This window comes from Hemiscyllium ocellatum, chromosome 33 (assembly GCF_020745735.1).
Source record: "Hemiscyllium ocellatum isolate sHemOce1 chromosome 33, sHemOce1.pat.X.cur, whole genome shotgun sequence".
In the NCBI taxonomy this organism is placed as follows: Eukaryota; Metazoa; Chordata; class Chondrichthyes; order Orectolobiformes; family Hemiscylliidae; genus Hemiscyllium; species Hemiscyllium ocellatum.
Window position 1 is genome coordinate 18,994,361 of NC_083433.1, and position 24,129 is coordinate 19,018,489.

Here is a 24,129-nt window from a genome sequence, read left to right on the forward strand (position 1 = left end):
TAAATTGGCTGCCCTGATTCCAATCTTATGACGTCAATCAGGTGTAAAGTGACCTGAGGGAGCGTCCTCCAGTCATAGAGACAACACGGAAACGACCCTTTGGTCCAACTCCTCCATGCCGACCAGATATCCTAAACCAATCTGCTCCCATTTGCCAACATATGGCCCAAATTTCCCTAAACCCTTCTTGTCCAGATTTCTTGTAAATGTTATAATTGTACCAGCCTCAGGAAACAAAAAGCTAACTCTGCTTTCTCTCTGCACTTTGGAAACAGGCCCTTAACAGGTCCAACAAGTCCACACCGACCCTCCGGCGAACAACCCACCCAGACCCACTCCCTTACATTTACCCCTGACTAATGCACCTAACACTCCAGGCAATTCCCCATGGCCAATCCACCCTGACCTGCACATCTCTGTTACTGTGGGAGGAAACCCACACAGACAGGGGGAGAATGTGCAAACTCCACACAGACAGTCACCCGAGGCTGGAATCGACCCTGGCGCTGTGAGGTAGCCATGCTAACCACCCTGCCACATCGCCGCGACATTAACCGACTCAACCTGTCCACCCCTCCCACCCACTCCAACCTCTCACCCTCAGAACGTGCAGCCCTCCACTCCCTCCGCTCCAATCCCAACCTCACCATCAAACCGGCAGACAAGGGAGGCGCGGTAGTAGTTTAGCGCACCGACCTTTGTACCGCTGAGGCCAAATGCCAGCTCGCGGACACCTCCTCTTATCGCCCCCTTGACCATGACCCCACCTCCCACCACCAAACCATCATCTCCCAGACCATCCATAACCTCATCACCTCAGGGGATCTCCCACCCACTGCCTCCAACCTCATAGTCCCACAACCCCGCACCGCCCGTTTCTACCTCCTGCCCAAAATCCACAAACCTGCCTGCCCCGGCCGACCCATTGTCTCAGCCTGCTCCTGCCCCACCGAACTCATCTCCCAATACCTCGACACGGTCCTGTCCCCTTTAGTCCAAGAACTCCCCACCTACGTTCGGGACACCACCCACGCCTCCACCTCCTCCAGGATTTTCGCTTCCCCGGTCCCCAACGCCTTATTTTCACGATGGACATCCAGTCCCTGTACACCTCCATCCCCCATCACGAAGGACTCAAAGCCCTCCGCTTCTTCCTTTCCCGCCGCACCAACCAGTACCCTTCCACTGACACCCTCCTTCGACTGACTGAACTGGTCCTCACCCTGAATAACTTCTCTTTTCAATCCTCCCACTTCCTCCAAACTAAAGGAGTTGCCATGGGCACCCGCATGGGCCCCAGCTATGCCTGTCTCTTCGTAGGATATGTGGAACAGTCCATCTTCCGCAGCTACACTGGCACCACCCCCCACCTTTTCCTCCGCTACATCGATGACTGTATCGGCGCTGCCTCGTGCTCCCACGAGGAGGTTGAACAGTTCATCAACTTTACTAACACCTTCCATCCCGACCTCAAATTCACCTGGACTGTCTCAGACTCCTCCCTCCCCTTCCTAGACCTTTCCATTTCTATCTCAGGCGACCGACTCAACACAGACATCTACTATAAACCGACTGACTCCCACAGCTACCTGGACTACACCTCCTCCCACCCTGCCCCCTGTAAAAACGCCATTCCATATTCCCAATTCCTTCGTCTCCGCCGCATCTGCTCCCAGGAGGACCAGTTCCAACACCGCACAGCCCAGATGGCCTCCTTCTTCAAGGACAGCAAGACTCCCCCCAAACGTGATCGACGATGCCCTCCACCGCATCTCCTCCACTTCCCGCTCCTCCGCCCTTGAGCCCCGCCCCTCCAACCGCCACCAAGACAGAACCCCACTGGTTCTCACCTACCACCCCACCAACCTCCGTATACAACGTATCATCCGCCGTCATTTCCGCCACCTCCAAACGGACCCCACCACCAAGGATATATTTCCCTCCCCTCCCCTATCAGCGTTCCACAAAGACCACTCCCTTCGTGACTCCCTCGTCAGGTCCACACCCCCCACCAACCCAACCTCCACTCCCGGCACCTTCCCCTGCAACCGCAGGAAATGTAAAACTTGCACCCACACCTCCTCCCTCACTTCCCTCCAAGGCCCCAAGGGATCCTTCCATATCCGCCACAAGTTCACCTGTACCTCCACACACATCATCTATTGCATCCACTGCACCCGATGTGGCCTCCTCTACATTGGGGAGACGGGTCGCTTACTTGCGGAACGCTTCAGAGAACACCTCAGGGACGCCCGGACCAACCAACCCAACCACCCCGTGGCTCAACACTTTAACTTTCCCTCCCACTCCACCGAGGACATGCAGGTCCTTGGACTCCTCCACCGGCAGAACATAACAACACGACAGCTGGAGGAGGAGCGCCTCATCTTCCGCCTGGGAACCCTCCAACCACAAGGGATGAACTCAGATTTCTCCAGTTTCCTCATTCCCCCTCCCCCCACCTTGTCTCAGTCGGTTCCCTCAACTCAGCACCGCCCTCCCAACCTGCAATCCTCTTCCTGACCTCTCCACCCCCACCCCACTCCGGCCTATCACCCTCACCTTGACCTCCTTCCACCTATCACATCTCCATCGCCCCTCCCCCAAGTCCCTCCTCCCTACCTTTTATCTTAGCCTGCCTGGCACACTCTCCTCATTCCTGATGAAGGGCTTATGCCCGAAACGTCGAATTTCCTATTCCTTGGATGCTGCCTAACCTGCTGTGCTTTAACCAGCAACACATTTTCAACCCTGCCACATCTGCTGAGTTTCTCCAGCAATTTCTGCTTTTATTTCTGATTTTCAGCATCCACGGTGCTGTCGGATTTTTGTTTTGTCAGGTGTGAAGTGTGTTGGGTTTGTCCTGCAGCAGCGAAAGGTGCCAAGAGAAATGTACTTCCCTGTATAAATTATAATCCTCTGTGACTTGTAGAACTTCCTCAACCCCAGTTATTTGAAAGGGAAAGACTGAACAAGGCGCGCATTTATTTCTGACAGGTGTGGCCGACAGAGGAGGAAGGTGATATTTTGGATTGGGAGATTGTGAAGAAACATTTGGGATTTCCCTCCCCTCCCCCGGCCGCATGAATCATGAAAGAAATGAAAAGTTATAAATTGCAACTTCGCGTTGGAAAATCTGCGGGCGGTTGCATGGGGGCGCTCGAAGAAAAAGAAAAGAAAGTTTCGAAAAAGTCCTCACAACTTTCGATTGCCAGGTTTCAGTGTCTAACTTCCCTCCCTGCGATAGAACTGGTTTCGGTGCTGACTCCAGCCTTCCTGGGGAGTCAGACTTGGTGACAGTGAGTGTCCCAGGCACAAGGACATCAGGAGTTAGAATAGAGGGGGACGTCTAACATTTGGAGTCTCTGCTGTCTGGTGCCTCTCAATACCTTTCGCCACAGAAGGCATGGTGGACTTTATCCCACCTCAGATGGACCCAGGACACAGGCCAACTTTCAGGTACGATAATCAGTTATGAGAGTAAACCTATGCAAAATTCCTGTGTTCACTTTTTTCCCCCCAACTTTGTGTCTCCCTCGCTCGAAACCGTTTCAGGAGCACCGCTTCCCTCCCAAAAGCTGCATCTCAATGTCTGATCTGCATTTTTGATGGATCAAGACGTGATTGCTAGGCGGCACTTCGACTGCAGGGGCCATCACACTCTGAATTCTCCCCGCCTCCTGGTCGATCAGGAGTTTTGTTTTTTCAATTAAAAAAAATAGGAGAGAGAATGTGGTCTTTGAAAAAGGCGTTGTAAACCGCCAACAGTGACTTTCATTAGGGGATTGGATTAACATTTGGAAGGGAGCTTTCAAAAAAGCCAGATCAACACTTTCTGCTGTTCAGAAGTGATCTGCCTGCAAAGTGAGTCAGAATGATTTGAAGGAACCAGTGTAGGACTGGGGTGGACAAAGTTTACAAAGAAAACAAATCACACAACACCAGGATGATGAAGGGTTTTGGGTGGGGAAGTCGTGGGATCGTGGTCAAAGCCTCAAATGTGTGGTAGAGAACAGGTGAATAGTGCTGGGGACTTCACAGAGAGTCAGCCACAGGATTACTTTGACATTTGTGGAAGAGAGCGGCAATGATTAACTGGGAATAGGTCTTGGTGACTGACACAACAAACAAACGACAAAGTCAGGACCAAACTTTATCAAGGAGCCCCTTTGTTACTGTACATATGCTTCTTTCTTTATGTTGTGCCACCCATCAGTGGTAGACCTGTGAATAAGTGAAATACTACGTGTTTAGGGAGTTCTTCCTATCTGCTCTCCCTGCTATAGGAAAGATGTTGTGGAACTTGAAAGGGTTCAGAAAAGAATTACAAGGATGTTGCCAGGGTTGGGGGATTTGAGCTATAGGGAGAGACTGAACAGACTGGGGCTGTTTTCCCTGGAGCGTCAGAGGCTGTGAGGTGACCTTATAGAGGTTTACAAAATTATGAGGGGCAGAGATAGCATAAATAGACAAAGTCTTTCCCCTGGGGTGGGGGGAGTCCAGAACTAGAAGGCATAGGTTTAGGGTGAGAGGGGAAAGGTATAAAAGAGACCTAAGGGGCAACTTTTTCACTCAGAGGGTGGTATGTGTACGGAAGGAGCTGCCAGAAGAAGTGGTGGAGGCTGGTACAATTGCAACATTTGGATGTGTATACGAATAGGAAGGGTTTGGAGGGATATGGGCCGGGTGCTGGCAGGTGGGACCAGATTGGGTTGGGATATCTGGTCAGCATGGACGGGTTGGATCTAAGACTGTACATCTCTAAGACTCTATAATCAGTGATGCTGTGGTAATGTCATCGGCCTATTAATTGATAAACCTAAACTAAAACGCTGAGAATATGGGTCAAATCCCACCATGGCAGATAGTGATTTTGTTTTTAAAATCTTGAATTAAAAAGATAGATCTTAAATGGTGTAAAAATCAATGTGTTTCACTAATTCAGAAGTCACATGACACCAGGTTATAGTTCAAAAGCAGCTCTGAAAGTTTGTGATTTTAAATAAATTTGTTGGACTATAACCTGGTGTCATGTGACTTCTGATCTTGTCCACCGCAGTCCAACATGGGCATCTCCATTATGGTTCACTAATGACCTGGAGGGAAGGAAATCTGCCGTCGCTACTTGACCTGACCAATCCGTGACTCCAGATCCACAACGATGTGGTTGACTTCTGGGTCATAAGGAGTGGGCATAAATGCTGGTCCTGCCAGTGACACCCATATCCCATGAACAGGTAATAAACAAAATTGTACTTTTCACACCCGCTGGTTGTCTTAAAGTGCTTTACAGCCAATGAAACACCTTCTGAAACATAGTCACTGCTATATTGTGAGAATCACAGTGGCTAAGTTGTGTTTGGCAAAGTCCCCCAAACAGCAACGTGGTAATCTGTTTATTAAAGGTTGAATTTTATCAGGGCACTGGGGAGAAACCATCTCTTCAAAATAGCACCTGAGAGGGCAGATCGGGCCTCTGCTAAACATTGCATTCAAATGCCAGTACCTCCAACAGTGCGGCACTCCTTATGAACTGCACTCAGTTATCAGCTGTGTTCCTTTGAACAGGGATACGAATCCAAAACCATGTGATTCACGGGCAAACATGCAACCAATGATCCCTAGCTGACATGAAGTGAGATAGATGTGTTCTTAACATAGCTGACAACATGGACTTGACGGGGTAAAGGGCTATGCTGTAGACCTCTATGACTCAGCTGTGAACCTGTATCATGGGTGAGGTAAAAACAATGACTGCAGATGCTGGAAACCAGATTCTGGATCAGTGGTGCTGGGAGAGCACAGCAGTTCCGGCAGCATCCATGTATCATGGGTGGTGTTCCCTTTCTAAGCAAAGGAACCAGAGTTGGAAATTAAAAATGAAAAGAACTGCAGATGTTATAAAGCAGAAACAAAAACAGAAATTGCTGGAAAAGCTCAGCAGGTCTGGCAGCCTCTACTGGAGAGAAGTCATTGTTAACATTTGGGTCAAGTGACCCTTCTTCAAAACTTAGTCTGTTCTGAGGAAGGGTCACTCCATCCGAAATGTTAACTCTGATTTCTCTCCACAGATGCTGCCAGACCTGATGAGCTCTTCCAGCAATTTCTGTTTTTGTTGCATACCTAGGCATTCCTCACTTACTTTAAGATCCCAACAGTTGATGTTTCCTCACTGTCTGGTTTCCTCTCACAGTCCAAAGGTGTGCAGTTTAGGTGGATTGGCCATGCAAAATTTCCCATAGTGTCCAGAGAAGAGCAGGCTAAGATTAGCCCTGGGAAAATGCAGGGTTACAGGGTGGGAAGATCTTTGGAAGGCCGGTGTGGACTCGATGGTTCGAATGGCCTACAACACATTGTGGTGTTGATCTGCTGCCAAAGACTTCAAACAAAAACGCTTATTTAATCATTTGGGGAACAATATTAAAAACAACACCGCTCAGCCTGTTTCAAGTGAAAATTACGACCATAGACCTAAGAGTTATTAATAAATCCAAAAGGGAATTCCAAGTGAAACATTTTTTTACGAAGGGGTTGGTTAGCACAATGGTTTACTTCATTTAGTGAACCCCATAATTTATTGTGAAATTCTGTGAAGCCCCAACAGGCACTCCCTGCTACCTCCCAATGTCTATATTTTACAAAACAAAAATGAAAATGAAGTAGAGAGCCATCGAACAAATGATTATCTTTTATTACCAACATGAGTTAGGAGTAGGAGTAGGCAACATGGTCTCTGGAGCCTCCTCTGCCATTCTGTATAATTTTAGCTGATCTGATAGACCTAGCTTCCCACCTACACTTGATGGCCTTTTCCTCCCTTGTTTGTCAGGAATCTATCCACTTCTGCCTTAAAGGTTTAGATTACTTACAGTGTGGAAACAGGCCCTTCGGCCCAACAAGTCCACACCGACCCGTCGAAGCACAACCCACCCATACCCCTACATTTACCCCTTACCTAAACACTATGGGCAATTTAGCATGGCCAGTTCACCTGACCCGCACATCTTTGGACTGTGGGAGGAAACTGGAGCACCCGGAGGAAACCCGCGCAAACACGGGGAGAACGTGCAAACTCCACACAGTCTGTCGCCTGAGTCGGAAATTGAACCCGGGTCTCAGGCGCTGTGAGGCAGCAGTGCTAACCACTGTGCCACCGTGCTGCCCACTAAGGTATACTTGCTCCACTTGCACTGCCTTTCAAGGAAGAGTGCTCCAAAAAATTGGTGAGAAAAAGATTGCACCCTATCTCTGTTTTAAATAGGAAACCCTCACATTTAAAAACAGCGTCCTAGTTCTAGGTTCCCCACAGCAATATGTCAAGGATCCCCAGATAGCGCCTTTCAAACACATGACCACTGCAATCTGGGAATTTGAGGGCAGCCATTGCTTGGGAACACCAAATCTAAGATGGTGGCAGTGTAGGATGCTTCAGTCAGAGCTCATCCACTCTCTCCATTTCTTTCTCCTTTCTATGTCTTTCCTTCTGTCTCTTTTTGTTCCTATCTGGGTGTTTCTTTTGTTCGTTCCTTCACTCATGGCTTCAGCATTGGAGAGGCGTTGTCTTGGCCCAATCCCTTGGTTCTGTCTCTTGGTGGCCTGTCGCGATCTCTTGGTGGCACAAGGTGGTCTTTTGGCCCAGCTTGGCGGTGTCTCGACCCGGTGTCTGGGCAGTCCGTGACGGTGTCTTGCCCTAGTCCCTCAGCCCCGGTGTGGCGGTTTCTCGGTGTGCAAGTGGGTCCTGCCTGGGCAGCAGGAGGAGATCAGGGAGGCAGCAGCTGTAGCAACAGCGATGGCATTATAGCCCAGTGTGAGAAGGGCTCGAGGTGAGGGCCGTTCCTGGTATCTGAGGTGACAGCATTGAGAACAGATAGCTGAGCTAAGTGGAGGGCTATCAAAGACTGTTGAACTTTTAACTTTATTCCTTGATTTTTCTAATTTATATTAAGAAGAGCTTTAATGTTAACTATTAATTTTTAAAAAATGTTTCTACTTATTTTATGAATGTAATGCTTGTCTTTTTAATTTTGTTTATTTTGCTACTTTGACCCCAAGATAGCATCATGTGTGGCGGCATTATACACTTTTCACTGTACTCCTGTACATGAGTACACATGACAATAAGATCTAAATCTAAGTCTACAAGGGTTCCTCCAGGCCATTTACCATTCTGACTTGGAAATATCTCACCGTTCCTCTGTGTTGTTGGTTCAAAACCGCGGAACTCCCTCCCTAACAGCATTGTGGGGCCACCTATTAAGAATGAACTGCAGCAGTTCACGAAGGTTCAAAATACTTCATGACCATCTTCTTAAGGGCAATATGGAGTAGGCAAAAATATGCTGGCCAGACAGTGATGCTCACACCTACTGAAGAAATGTTATAAAGGAAAAGGAAACACCTTTTTCACGTCCACCCAACCAAGATGCCTCAGGATTTGTCTTAATCACTGTCCATGTTAGCCATACCTCAATATGCAAAGCCAATCTTTGGTGGCTATTGATATGTTGCCAGGTTTGGAGGGTATGAGCAGTAGGGAGAGGCTGAATAGGCTGGGTCTATTTTCCTGGATGGTCAGTGGCTAACAAAATCATGAGGGCCATTGATAGGGTAAACGGTCAAGGTCTTTTTCCCAGGATAGGTGAGTCCAAAACTAGATGGAACAGGTTTAAGTTGAGGGGGAAAGGATATTAAAGGAACCTAAGGAGCAACGTTTTCATGCAGAGGATGGTGCGTGTATCAAATGAGCTGCCGGAGGAAATGGTGGAACTGGTACAATTACAACATTCAAAAGGCAGCTGGATGGGTATATGGATAGGTAGGGTTTGGAGGGATATAGGTTAAATGCTGGCAAATGGGATTAGATTAGATTAGGATGTCTGGTCGGCATAGACAAATAGGACCAAATGGTCTATTTCCATGCTGTACAGCTCTATGGCTCTATGACTTTATGTTGCAATTAAATTGCCTCTTCCTCTTCTGAACTCAAAATGTACGAATAATGAAAAGTATTTCAAGATACAAATGACCTGAAAATTTGTACGTAATACTTTCATTATGCTGGGGGATCCCTTAGGCTTCTGGGGACTCTGGCTGGAAAACAGACTAGGCTAGATTATGAAACTGAATACTGCAGCGAGCTGTTGAATAATGCCAAATGAATGCAAAAGAGGAAATTGAAACACAGGGGGGCATGGCTGGTCTAGATCTGTCTGCGGAGAGTGAATTCTATGCCTGACAACTGGCATGTGAAGAGAATCCGTAACTCTGCATTTCAAAATTGACATGTTGACGTTGCTCTGCTCCCTTTTCTCTTTAAGAGCTCCAACTGTTGTAGAAACCTCTCTGCGCTGCTGTAATTGCAAGTGCACTTTAGGAAGGTGGGGGACTTCTGAAGTGATGTGGGAAGAGAGACAAGGAACCCCGGGACAAGGAACTCCTTTTTCTTTTTATTCCTGGTGACTATTTGGAAAACCCCTACAATTAATGACTGTTTCTGTTCCCACTGAGGAACTATCTTTAAGTGGGGAATTCCCATGGTCCGTAGAATGAAAAGAAATATCCTTTTTTTTTGGCGGACGAGTGACAAGAGTTTCATTATTAAAGGTGCTGATATTATTTTTCACGGATTAGTTCAACACATGACAAGGCCATTGAGTAATCTGGTCTGCACTGGCTCTTTCCAGCTGTCTTTAATTCCACTCCAGTTTTCGGTCCACATATCCCTGTGATTTTCTTTCTTTCAAAATTTATTTGGGGCAAAGCAATTGAAGGTGCCTCCACCACATTCCTGGGCAGTGCATTTCAAATCCTGAACATTTTACTCCTGCCACTCTTGGTTCTTTTGCCCTTTGCACAATATCCACACCCCTCTGCTTTTCCTGAAGCTCTAAACATTGATATCTGTTTCTCTTTGTGTACTCATGCAGAACCTCTCCTGATTTTAAACAAATAGTCAGTCATAGAGCAATACAGCACAGAGGCAGACCATTCAGTCCAATAGTCCAGACCAGCCATATTCTCAAACCAAGCTACTCCCACTTGCCTGTATTTGGCCCATATCTCTCCAAACATTTCTTATTCATGTATTTATCTAAGTCTCTTTTAAAAGTTGTAACTGTACCCACATTCACCACTTTCTCTGGAAGTTCATTCCTCACACATTTCACTCTCTGTGTAAACTAATCGCCCCTGAAGTGTTTTTAGGGTGCGAGGCCAAGAACAGGGAGGAATGTGAGTCATAAGTAAAGGGGCCCGCATACCCTAGATAGGAACTACCCAAGTCCAGGGTATGCCTTATGGTCACAAATGAAATAGGTACCATTATAAGTTCTCAAGTAATTGGTCTGAGTTCCAGTCCAAAGAGTTGTGAACTTGGCACTAGTAGTAGTCTTGTTGGGAACTTCAAGGGTCAGGATACTCCCAGTAGAAATGGATCAGCACACGGACGGGGTAAGAAGCAGAGAATGGGTACGTTTACTGGTCCCAGCATTCCACCCTGACGTGTGGCTGCTTTTCAAGCAGATGGTTCCAGTTGGGGTACCCTTTCCTGTGGTGTTAGTGAGGACCAGAGCTGGGGGGGTGTATGTCAGGGGTTGTGGTGAAGCCGGAACCAACCCTTACACTTTTCCATATCATAACCTGCGGACCCCCAAGGGAACCTGTTATTGGCGGCAGAATTGGCCCTGCCAGGGTCTCGCATAAAAGAGTTGTGAGATTCCCAGGCAAGGATCAGCAGGTCAGGCAGCATCTGAGGAGCAGGAGAGTTGACGTTTCGGGCATAAAATTCCTGAAGAAGGGCTCATGCCCGAAACGTCGACTCTCCTGCTCCTCGGATGCTGCCTGACCTGCTGCGCTTTTCCAGCAACACATTTTCAGCTCTGATCTCCAACATCTGCAGTCCTCACTTTCTCCTAGACTCCCAGGCAAACCTACTTCCCCCGCAGGTAGACATATCGGAGGACCTGTTTTGTTCCAACCACGTTCAGCTATTTTAGATTCATTAAATGGGATGGGTCTCAGGGGTTTCCTCTCTTAGAGTGTATGGGGATAGGGCGCATACCCAGCAGCTAGACTGGTTAACCTTCTGTGTGTAAGTGTAAATCATGTGAAGAAAAGTGTTGACATGAACTCCATTGTGATAGAGTCCATCATTCCATCTTCCCTGTACCCCTCATGCACAGTCAGTATGAACAAGGCAATGTCAAGATTAGAGTGGTGCTGGAAAAGCACAGCAGGTCAGGCAACATCCGAGGAGCAGGAAAATCGATGTCCTGATGAAGGGCTTTTTCCTGTTCCTCGGATGCTACCTGACCTGCTGTGCTTTTCCAGCACCACTCTAATCTTGACTCTGATCTCCAGCATCTGCAGCCCCCACTTTCGCCTTTGAACAAGGCAATGAGGAGCACAGAGACTGAAATGGCGATTGGTCTCTACATATAGGGCGGCATGGTGGCACAGTGGTTAGCACTGCTGCCTCACAGCACCAGGGACCTGGTTTCAATTCCCGCCTCAGGCGACTGTCTATGTGGAGTTTGCACGTTCTCCCCATGTCTGCGTGGGTTTCCTCCGGGTGCTCCGGTTTCCTCCCACAGTCCAAAGATGTGCGGGTCAGGTGAATTGGCCATACTAAATTGTTCGTAGTGTTAGGTGTAGGGGAATGGGTTTGTGGTGGTTGCGCTTCGACGGGTCGGTGTGGACTTGTTGGGCCGAAGGGCCTGTTTCCACACTGTAAGTAATCTAATATTGTGGATGGGGGGTGAGCTGATGCCTCTGGCGCTTTCTGCTTGTGTCCCCCTGGGGATGGCGCTCTCTTGCAGCAGGTTCCATGCGTCCACTCAGGTCTTTCCTTGACCTTGACAGCCATCCGGCTTACCAGGAGGACGAGGTACGGGCCTTTCCACCTGAGAGAAAGGAAGTTCTTTTCCAATGATTTTATCATGACATAGTCCCCAGGTTGGAAGGGATGCATTGGGTCTTCACTAGGTGCAGGAATGGCCTCCATTACCCGATCATAGGTATGGGTAATCGTCTTACAGATGATTATGCTTTGACATAATCCAGAACAGCTTCCTGTGTCAAGATTAATGCTGTATCCACTGGAAATTTTGGAGCTCATTCTTCACCCCCCCCACCCCACCCCTCAGGACCTCAAATGAGGTAAGTCCTGTGGTTCTGTTGACCTAGTTTCTTATGGTATGCAGGGCAAAGAGTAGAGCTTCTGGCTAAGGTAGACCCGTGTACTGGAAGATCTTTGTCAGAGTGGCTTTAAGGGTACCATTCATCCATTCCACCATGCCTGAGCACTGGGGCTGATAGGGAATATGACATTTCTCCACGATGCCTAGTGCTTTAGTAAAACTGTCTGTGACTGCCACAGGAAAGTGAGTACCTCTGTCACTGTTAATGCTCCCTGGAATTCTAAACTTAGGGATCACATCCTTCATGAGGCATTTGACCACTGTTCTAGCATCATCTTTCCTTGTGGGGAAGGCCTTTACTCATTTAGAAAACATGTCAGCAACAACCAACATGTACTTTAAACACTGTATAGCTGGCACGTGAATGAAATCATTCTGTAAATGATTAAAGGGTCGGTCTGGGACTGGCAGATGATCATACCTGGCTAAAGGTTGAGCATTACTGTTCTGTAGACATATTAAATATTTTGATACTTGTGCTGCTGCTGCAAAGCCTGGTTCATACTAAGTTTGTAGTACTGCATGGATCATCCCCCCTTCTCCTGCATGACCGACCCCATGAGCGGCTTGTGCAAGAACATGCAAGTAGGCTTTAGGACAAATGAACCTTCCATCAGGATGCACCATTAGCCCTAAAGGGGATTCCTTCGTTCCTATGCACATCCAACTGTTGTTCTGAGCTTGTGGAGTGTGTTGCTGTGCAGTCTGCCTCCCCTCTATTAGATCTAAAACCTTTGTTGCTTTCCCTGTCTTTGGAGCTTGTAAAACCCATACAGTGGGAGGTAATGCTGCTCACCTAGCAGCTTGGTCAGCGCGAGCATTCCCTCAGGCGATTGGGTCATCAGTGGCGGTAAGGGAGGTGCACTTTATCTCCACTACAGTGGAGGGGAGCATAATGGCCTGTAAAAGATTGTTGATGAGCAGGGCATGCTGCAAGGGCCTTTCAGAAGAGGTAATAAATCCTCTGTTTCCCAGGGTTCCAAAATCATGTACCACTCCAAAGGCAGGTCTGGAGTTGGTGCAAATGGTAACAGAACCCTTGCCAGCAAGGACACAGGCTCTGGTAAGGGCAACCAGTTTGGCTGCTTGCGCAGAAGTTCCTTTGGTGATCGGAGGGTCAAAAAGAGGAGCCGTCTGTGAAAAGGATCATGTCTGGGTTGTCTAATGGAGTTCCAGAGAGGTTGGGATGCAGGGTGACAACTACTAGGATGACATGCAGACAATCACGATCCTCTGCCGGGGAATGCTGTATAACAGGGAGAAAGGTGGCAGGGTTTAAAGTGGGGGCATGGCGAAGCTTAAGATTAGTGAGAGAAAACAGGACGACCTCATAGCCAGTTATCCTTGATGCCGTAAAATGCTGAGTCACTGCTGAATTGAGCAGCAGGGAAACCGAATGAGGAACAAAAACCGAGCTAGGATAATCCGGCACAATAAGGGTGGACGTTTTTACCATTACAGCAGCAGCCACCACAGCCCAGATACAGGCCGGCATTCCCCTCACAACAGGTGGTATCTATACAGGTTAATAGGCAACAGGACGTCGGAGATCCCCACGCAGTTGTATTAGAAAGCTGGACGCATATCCCTCCTTTTCGTTAACATACAGCTGAAAAGGCAGCGTGTAAGCGGGGAAGACCAGAGCAGGTGCTGAGGTTAAGCGCTGTTTAAGTTCCTTAAAAGCTTGGGCCATTTCAGGCGTTCGGTTCAGTGAGGTTTGGCGAGGATGTCCGACGGAGAGGCGCATCACTAACTCAATCGTCCGGTATCCAGTGTCTGCAGTAATTCACCATGCCCAAAAAAGGACAACAGCTCAGTTTGTGTAAGGGGAGGAGAAGGGTTCATGATGGCTGCAGTGCTCTGAGACCGTGCACACGTTTGTAGCCCAAATATTGTGCTGTGTTTTGGCAGAGTTGCATTTTTTCAACAGGGACCTTATATCCGTCCTGAGCCAGATGGTGTTGCAATGCAACAGTATCACACACGAAGGCATCAAGAGGCCACTAATAAATCATTGGCGTACTGAACCAAGGTGTTTTTACATGGCACGTGGAGGTCCTTCAGGGTCCGGTGTACCGCAGACGCATATTCGGTGGGGCTCTCCGTGTATGCTTGGGGAAGCTGTGTCCATGTATACTGGCAGCTGCCCTAAGTAAAGGCAAAAAGGTACTGGCTTTCCAGTTTAAGGGAGAGAAAGGCCGAACCGAGGCCAATGGCAGAAAAACTATTGGTAGCAGCAGGGAGGCTAGCAAGGATGGCATTGGTGTCTGGGGAGCATGGTGGCACTGCTGCCTCACAGCGCCAGAGACCCTGGTTCAATTCCCGCCTCAGCGTGTGGAGTTTGCACATTCTCCCTGTGTCTGCGTGGGTTTCCTCCGGGTGCTCCAAAAATGTGCAGGTTAGATGAATTGGCCGTGCTAAATTGCCCACAGTAACAGGTGAAGGGGTAAATGGGGTGGGTTGCTCTTTGGAGGGTCAGTGTGGACTTGTTGGGCCTGTTTTCCACACTGAGAGTAATCTAAATCTAAACAATGGCATTGACTGCCCTCAACTCCTGCACAAATCTCCACCATCCCGGTTTTCCTGTATTAGGAACAGGGAGGATAGGAGTGTTGCAGGGGCTAATGGTAGGCACCAGGAGGGAATCAATAACTGGTTTTATACCTTCGTTGGCAGCTGGTGACAAATTGTAGTGTCTGATAGATGGTCTGATGCCCTGATGTTTCACAGTGACTGTATGAGGCGGAGTCATTGGAGTGCCGTGCCCATAATGATGGTGGCTCATTATTGAGCACTAAGGGGCTGCCATAGGAGGGGCAGAGTTGCGGGGTCTGCAAGGTAAATGTCATATCTTTAGATGAGGGAAACTCCTCCTCTCCAAAACAGGAAATCCGCATGTGGTCGGGATCCGCAGGGTCCAGGGGTTTCAATTCCTTCAGCAGACTGCGGAGTCCGTGCACCATGGGCCCCAAATCCTTTGGGTACCACATGGCTTTAACAATGATTGAAACCATGAGGAAATGGGGGGGGGGATTTATTTCGGAAAAGCGGTCTTTGTTCGGCATTGAGCTGAATGTCAGCGGTCATGGCGGCCTATAAAAGTGGGTAATTAGAATCAGGGAGTTCTAAGGTGATGCCCTGTGGAGAGCAATGAATGGAGGCATTCAGTTTGCAGACAGTCTAGGGGCCGAGAAGGGCCACCGGGCCGGAAAGGGAGACTATAAGAGTGTTGGGGGACCGTCGATGGACCAATGACAATAGGAACTTGGGGGAGGGGCGGGGCTAGAAAGACAAGGCAGTCCAGAGACACCCACAGTGGAAACTGTGTCAGAGCTGAGAGGAAGGGCCGCTGAAGGAGGCGCTAGGTAGCTCCAGAGCCCACCAAAACCGAGACAATATGTCCCCTCATCTCAACGTCCATCATGGGGTTTTCTGACAGGTAATGGGAGCATTGTATTGAGATGGCCTGCAAAATCCTCCTTATGCAGCAGCTCGAGACATTAGGGGCGTGGGGAAAAGGGTCGTGAAGAGTACACATGGCCTGTGGAGGCTGTTGTTGCAGGGGAAGTTAGTGGTGCTGCTGTTGAGGGGTGGCTCACACCCAGTGGCCTATTTTCCCACATGCTCTGCATCTGACTCTGCTTTTATCCCTATGTTGCTGTCCCTTTCCCTGGCTTTGTCCCTGATTCCATGTTTGTGTGAATCGGGGAGGTAAGCCTCTTTTTCCTCTTTGTAATCGAAAAGACCCTGTCGATCCATACTGGTAAGGGCAGTGAGGAGGGGATCCCAGTTCGTCTCCTGCCAGTTGAGGTTATGGGATTTGAAGGTCTAGACGCGATGGGGCTCCGTGCAATTGGCAGAGGTCTGGACCACTGAACAATCCTTGTCTGAGAGAGGTATGCCTGCAGATGATTCCCTAAACTTCCTTAAAGTGAGCAAGGAAATCAAGTATAGGCTCATTCACTAATTGCAGACAGGGCATGACTACTCCAAAGTCTGCCTGTTGACATGCTGCTGTCATAATGGCAGGCTTAACGGTGTCCACAAGCCAATTTGCTTGTAAATCTGCATTAGTCTATGGCGCCTGGGGGAATTCAAGGGAGCTTTTTATGACTTCCCAATGGGTCCCATACACCAGATGTTTTAAAGTCTGGAAGTCCTGTGGCAGGCAATTATAAATACTGCAGATTTGGACTAGCCAATTATAAAATGGCATTGGGCATTTGAGTGGATCAGAGGTGTCTTGGAGCATGCCGTGGACCTCAGTAAGGGTTCAAGGCTTCTCGGGCGTGTTGCCGATCATGACCCGCGGTAACTGAATGGGGGGCTTCGTCGTCGAGCATTTGGCATGTCTTTTGGTGCTTGTGGAGAACATGGTGGAGTCGGATTCTTCCTGACCGTGTCCCCCCAGCGGCACCCACTTCGGCCCCTTGTTGTTGTTGAAGGAAAGAATTCTGAACGAGATCCTCTCAGCCTTGGAGGTGGGCCGGAGGATGAGTAGCAACAAAAGCAACAATTTAAGACCATAAGACCATAAGACATAGGAGTGGAAGTAAGGCCATTCGGCCCATCGAGTGCACTCCACCATTCAATCATGGCTGATGGGCATTTCAACTCCACTTACCCGCATTCTCCCCGTAGCCCTTAATTCCTCGAGACAACAAGAATCTATCAATCTCTGCCTTGAAGACATTTAGTGTCCCGGCCTCCACTGCACTCTGCGGCAATGAATTCCACAGGCCCACCACTCTCTGGCTGAAGAAATGTCTCCGCATTTCTGTTCTGAATTGACCCCCTCTAATTTTAAGGCTGTGTCCACGGGTCCTAGTCTCCTCGCCTAATGGAAACAATTTCCTAGCGTCCACCCTTTCCAAACCATGTATTATCTTGTACGTCTCTATTAAGTCTCCCCTTAATCTTCTAAACTCCAATGAATACAATACAATTTCGTCCATGAGAGGGTCTGGGTCTAGGGTGCAGATGGGAACTTTAGGATACTGAGAGGTATAAGATGTTGGGGACCCAGAATACGAAATGTCGCCGAGCAGCTGACAGGGGTCTTTATTTTTAGGGGGCTGATGGCTTTTTGCAACTTCTTTAAATTTATTTAAACGTCGGAGCATGTAATCAGTATTCCAGGAGGGATCGCCGTACCCACCCTTAATGTTTGTCCTCTAATAATCAATGTTTCCAATTTAAAGCAACCTCCATAAGGCCAGTTCCAGTGGGACCACCCACATAAGTCGGAATTGAAAGCAATAACATATCTACTGTCCCCGTCTCCTTCCAACCAATATCGGCTGGTGACCCTGGTGGCACCAGGGGGACTCCTACCTTATTTTTGCATCGAACATATTTGCTGTGGCACTGCTGCATCTTTACTGAGGGGACGAATAGACGTGGGCCGTCCTTCTCAGCAAGCCATGGTTTAACTTGTCCCCGAGGCCGGCCCACCATGTAGAAGTTGTTGACCCCATTGTTGCTTCCTCAGTTCCGAAGCACGGATCTAGGGTCTGTGGAGAAATGAACAACAAACCTACAAAGACTGACAAACCAGCACTGGCGCCATTTTCAATCCCTCAAGGTCACCTTTAAAATGATTTCTGTCCCACAACACCGATCTTTCCAGTCACGCCTTGTCACAGCATCTCTCCCTAATTTGGGATATGCCTGTCGACTCAGGTTTGGATTACAGAGGCAGCCTTGTTCTAAAAACTACTGCAGGTTCGCTCAGAATTACATAATTAAAGGATCCCGTCGACTACGCCAGATTGTTGAAGAAAGTCCCTATACTCAAACCTTGATTATGACAAACTTTGTTGCATGATATCATGGGGAGCACACCTTTCCTAAGCATGGTCCAGTGCTACTCCAAAGCACTCCAGATCACTCTGGATTTATATAGGTACAACAGATGCTGAGTTGAACCGCAAGCTAGTTACTAGAGGGCCTACGTGGCTATACACCAGTCCAAGGTCTTGCCTTGCATAGAACTGTACATTAACGAGCTGTTGTTCTCAGACCTTGAGTCAATGCACACCACGTTCACACACTGACAATGTTTGCCTGAGTTGTGCTTTTGCTTAGCAGGTGTCTACAGAGAAACAGTTCATGAGTTATGTGGGAAAAGCAGAAGTTACGTGGCTGTTACAGAATGTCCTAACCTGTCAAGGGCCACCGAGGGCAAGGGGCCAAGCCAAGTGAGAACAACACCATGACTCACTAAAAATGGCTGCAAACAGGCAGTCCAGCAAAAACAGCTTCCACAAACATTTATGTAACTGACAAACAAAAGTGGACCCCAGCACCAAAACTTTCATTTAAATTATGAATGTAGATTGTAAATACAATAGTTTAAATCCCGGCACTAATCCATGAGCCAATCCATTACTTAAAATTTGCCAACCTGAAAATGGTCTAGTTATCTCGACTACAAGTAACATGTAAATCAAATCTCTTTGAATACAGAAGACTTTCTTACTTTCTCCTGTCTATCCACATAACTGTAAACTTTCATCTCCGGGTAAATTTCCTGTATACATTTCAAAGCTTTCAGATCCTTCTTCACTGTATTCCCTCAAATTTGATTTAGCACGCAAGCAGAACAAGTGGTTTCTAACTTCGTCCCATTTGTAATCACTGCCTCTATTCATAAAGCTCCTAATCTCACGTGCCTCATGAATTACTATGTAAACCTATCCTGCCTTCCTGCCATGACATGTGCACAGATATCCAATTGTCACCCTGTTTTGAGACTGTACCTATCAGCTTCAATCATCTTCCTGTATTCTTCTCATAAAATGAAACGCCTTCTGTCTTGAATTTCATTGGCAGTGTTATTTCACCCATTCCATCAGCTTCCCTGTGTCTTCTTAAAGCCCATTTTTGGGTTCCAAACAGTTTCTGAACCTTTCGAATTTTGTGTCATCTGCAAACTGCAGAACTGCACTTTGTATCTCCAACTTGGTGGGCGGCATGGTGGCACAGTGGTTAGCACTGCTGCCTCACAGCGCCAGAGACCCCGGTTCAATTCCTGACGCAGGCGACTGACTGTGTGGAGTCTGCACATTCTCCCTGTGTCTGCGTGGGTTTCCTCCGGGTGCTCCGGTTTCCTCCCACAGTCACAAAGATGTGCAGGGCAGGTGAATTGACCATGCTAAATTGCCCATGGTGTTAGGTAAAGGGGTAAATGTAGGGGAATGGGTGGGTTGCGCTTCGGCGGGTCAGTGTGGACTTGTTGGGCCGAAGGGCCTGTTTCCACACTGTAAGTAATCTAAACTTCTTCACACAGAGGAATGAGGTGGTAGAGGCTGGTACAGTTACAGCATTTAAGAGTCATCTGGATGGGTATGTGAATAGAAATGTTTAGAGGGATTTGGGCCAAGTGCTGGCAAATGGGACTAGATTAATTTAGGATATCAGGTTGGCATGGACGAGTTGGACTGAAGAGTCTGTTTCTGTGCTGTACATCTCTGTGACTCTATGACTAAGTCATTAATGTGTATCAAAAACAAAAGTGGTCTTAGGACTATGTACTGGGGAGGAACACTATAAAAGAGCACAAGAAATAGAAGCAAGTTGAGATCATTCAGCCCATTGAGCCTGCTACGTTCTGGCCGATTGAGACTGACCTTGGGCTACAACTCAACTTTCCTGCCCGCTCTCCATATTTTTTGATGGCCTGGGAAAGTCTGTCTATCCCAGCCTTAAACATGTTCAGCGCCAAAGCATCCACCACCCTTTGGGTAACAAATCAAAATGATGTTTATTCAGCTTTTAAATTTACAATGCTCACTGAACTGCTGCGCACTACTGCAAACTATTTTTTCTCACTGTTGAAGATTTCTGTCTATGACATATCAATTCTGCCACACGGATGTTACATCCCGGGGTATAACGCCTTGCAAATATCAGGCTGTTTCTTGGCCTTATTGTTGGCACAGACTACAAGTGTAGGATAAAAGGATTAAGATTGCCGCCAATGACAACAGGCACAGGCCTGCTTGATGTGCTGCCTGCAGTCACAAGCCAGCTGTTCCTTGGGAACATTACAGCTATTAGCCGAGTAGGCCATTCGGTTCTTCAAAACTTGCTGACCCCATACCCTTAACTCCCTTGCCTATCAAAAGTTGAATTGATTCAGAGTTGAATAAGTTCAGTGTTCCAACCTCCATTGCTTTCTGAGGGAATGAGTTCTATACAGTAACCATCCTCTGAGAGAAATACAATGCAGGAGCCATCGTAGGCAGGAGATTTTTTTTTTGCAATGGTGTTCTCTAGCTCTCATGTCCCTCACAAGAGGAGACACCCGTCCTGTCAAATCCCCTCAGGATTCTGTCTGTTTCAATTAGATTACCTCCCTTCCTTCTAAAGAAAGACCAAGATGTCCAACACTATAAAATACATCCTGCTGTGCCTGGATGAGTTGAGCAAACCTTTGGTGAACTGCTTTATATTGTGTCCTTGCTTAAATAATGAGTTCAAAGCTGCACACAGTGCTGTTTGCATGTGGTCTCACTAAGGCCTTGTACAGATGTAGTAAAGTGTCCCTAACCAGTATATTCCAATCCCCTTGCAAGAAACATCAGCAAGCTATATTTTCGTAATCCTTTGCTGTACCTAAACTCTAACATTTAGTGGTTCATATATCAGGGCACTCAGATCCCTCAGTTCTACCAAGTTCTGCAATCTCTCTCCATTAAATATTATTGCTGCGTTTCTATTCTTACTGCCAAAGTGGAAAAATTCACATACTCTCACATGATTTGAATTAGAATTAGATTTAGGTTTATTGTCATTCAAGTACAGGAATACAGGAGTACAGTGAAAAGTTTACAATATCACCCTTAATGGTGCCATTTTAGGTACGCAGTACCTCGGTACAAATTAGATTACTTACAGTGTGGAAACAGGCCCTTCGGCCCAACAAGTCCACACCGACCCACCAAAGCGCAACCCACCCCTACCCCTACATTTACCCCTTACCTAACACTACAAGCAGTTTAGCATGGCCAATTCACCTGAGCCGCACATCTTTGGACTGTGGGAGGAAACCCACGCAGACACGGGGAGAACGTGCAAACTCCACACAGTCAGTCGCCTGAGTCGGGAATTGAACCTGGGTCTCAGGCGCTGTGAGACAGCAGTGCTAACCACTGTGCCACCGTGCCGCCCACAAATCTTAGACACAAAATAGAGAAATTTTTAAAAAGTTACATTACCTTACAGTGATTCTTAGTATAAGTTGAAAAATAAGAGATACTCCATCTGACAAATTTTTGCTGAGTCATTTAATTTATATTCCTTTGTAGCTTATTTACATGTTTTTGACACCACAGTAACCCACCAATCTTGATGGATTGGCAAGTTTAATGACCGTACATTCAGTCCCTTTGTCATCAATAGAAATTTTAAATTGCTGAAGCTCCTAGCATTGATTTCTTTTTTATTTCAAAAATATACTTTATTCGTAAAATAATCATAAAATAATTTGGTCTGTACATTTGGTCATGCCGTACATATGTCAACATTTACATACACAGATCAGAAATTATCATTGTTATATACAGGTCTGTGCATTTCTCGCTCATACGCCCATATATTGAGCTGAGGCGTCAGCAGAGCCCAAACGACTCCATGGGCCCCCTGTTCTTCTTTAGACAGGCAGATGTTACACGGTGGTCTTTCCCCACCGCGCCTTGGCGGCAGCTGCCCCAAGCTTCAGCGCGTCCCTCAACACGTAGTCCTGGACCTTGGAATGTGCCAGTCTGCAACACTCAGTCGGGGTCAACTCCTTCAGCTGGAAGATCAACAGGTTTCAGACCGCCCAGAGAGCGTCCTTCACCGAGTTGATGATCCTCCAGGCGCAGTTGATGTTCGTCTCAGTGTGCGTCCCGGGGAACAGGCCGTAGAGCACGGAGTCCCGCGTCACGGCGCTGCTCGGGACGAACCTCGACAAATACCACTGCATTCCTCTCCAGACTTCCTCTGCATAGGCACATTCCAGAAGGAGGTGTGTGACAGTCTCTTCCCCCCCGCAGCCGCTTCGAGGGCAGTGTGCAGTGCGGCTGAGAGTCCGGGCGTGCATAAAGGATCTCACAGGCAGAGCCCTTCTCACCACCAGCCAAGCCATGTCTTGGTGCTAGTTGGACAGTTCTGGCGATGAGGCATTCTGCCAAATGGCTTTGACAGTCTGCTCAGGGAACCGCTCGATAGGATCCATCCTCTCCTTTTCCCGAAGGGTCTCGAGGACACTACATGCTGACCACTTCCTGATGGATTTGTGGTCAAAGGTGTTTTCCTTCATAAATTTCTCCACGAAGGACAGGTGATACGGAACGGTCCAACTACTCAGAGCATTCTGCGGCAGCGAGGCCAGGCCCATCCTTCGCAACACCGGGGACAGGTAGAACCTCAGTACGTAGTGACACTTGGTGTTTGCGTACCGGGGATCCACGCACAGCTTGATGCAGCCACACACAAAGGTGGCCATCAGGGTGAGGGTGACATTGGGTGTATTTTTTCCCCGAAGCTCCTAGCATTGATCACTTCACTCCCACGGCCTCCAGCTATTACATTGTGTAATATTCTTTGACGTAACTCCTTAACAAATGCCTTTTAGTTCAGCTAAGTATTTCCTGCTATGATTTCTGCAAAGCACTCTAGTAAATTAGTTAAACTTGATTTCCCATTTACAAAACCATTTGACTCTGCCTGATCCCATTATCATTTTCTAAACATTGTGTTCTCTCAGCATTTCTTTAGATGAAGATTTTAAGAAGGTTGCATTTATCGGTTCCAGGCTTGCTGGCTGGCTAGTCAGCAGAGTGCTTAGATTCTTCCACAGTGGGTCATGTGAAGGTGATTGGATCTGCCCTTCTCCACCCTTCCTCCTTCGTGCTATATGCTCGCTCAGTCTCAGAGGAGACTGAAGCACTCCTGATTTGTGCACTCCCATTATAATGATGCCATTATTAAACTGGAGACGGCTTAGCAAAGACTGTTGCCAGGAATGGAGGGTTTGATATATAACAATAAATTGGAAAGGCTGGGACTTTTTTGATAGGAGCATAAGAGATTGAAGGGGTGACCTTATTGAAGTTTATAAAATCATGAGGGATGTAGATAATGGCAGTTACCTTTCCTCTAGGGTAGGAGATTTCAAGACTGGGGGCATATCTTTAAGACGAGAGGAGAAAGATGTTATAAAGACATGAGGGACAACTTTTTTTACACAGAGAGTCAGCCACGCATGAAAAGCTCTGCCAGAGGATGTGGTAGATGCAGGGACAGTTACAATGTTTAAAAGACAGTTGGATAAGTCCATGAATGGGAACGTTTTGGTGGGTTGTGGACCAAACACAGACAGGTGGGACCAGCTCAGTTGGGAACATGATGGGCGTGGACTGATTGGACTGAAGGGTCTGTTTCCATGCTGTATGACTCTATGACTCTATCTCCAGGTATCTGAATCCAGGGCCTATGCTTCCCATTGGCAATGGTGAATGTTCCATGCAGAAAGGGACTTCGTCAGGGAATACTTAAAAGGTCTGTGTGGGCCCCCTCTGTTAGATTAACCAATGGTCTGTACACTATGATCTTGGACAGGCAGCTATCATCCGTCCAGGCAACATAATCTGCCCATCACAAGTTGGCTGGTATGTCCTTGATGATGCTGGCTATTTCCACGACTCAAATATTTGTGATTAGACCTTGCCAGGTGATCTTGAGGATGCGGCAGAGTTAATTCTGGAGGATGGACTCTAGAAAGCGAACATATCACCGGTATCACCATAGGACCCATGGCTCAGGCCCGTGCTGAAGGGTGATGTGGACTGTGGCTCGGTACACTTTGAGTTTGACCTGTGCCCATCTCCATACTTGTTTGTAATGCCCGCTGTTTGCTTTTGAAAGTCGATTCGCTACTTGGCAT

At 47.6% G+C, this 24,129-nt stretch overlaps 1 protein-coding gene across 3 annotated transcripts in view; it reads left to right on the forward strand.

The window, feature by feature from the left end:
* The first annotated feature begins 2,674 nt into the window (after positions 1-2,674).
* LOC132831315 (CD276 antigen-like) overlaps positions 2,675-24,129 on the forward strand; it is a 45,385-nt gene continuing 23,930 nt past the window's right edge. For 2 of the 3 annotated variants that reach the window (XM_060849382.1, XM_060849384.1), the window contains exon 1: positions 2,675-3,459. In XM_060849382.1, the coding sequence (XP_060705365.1) occupies positions 3,407-3,459 (53 nt within the window). In that variant the 5' untranslated portion in view covers positions 2,675-3,406. Of the gene's footprint in view, positions 3,460-5,059; positions 5,238-24,129 lie in introns of all 3 variants that reach the window. The other variant, XM_060849383.1, reaches the window with a different exon arrangement.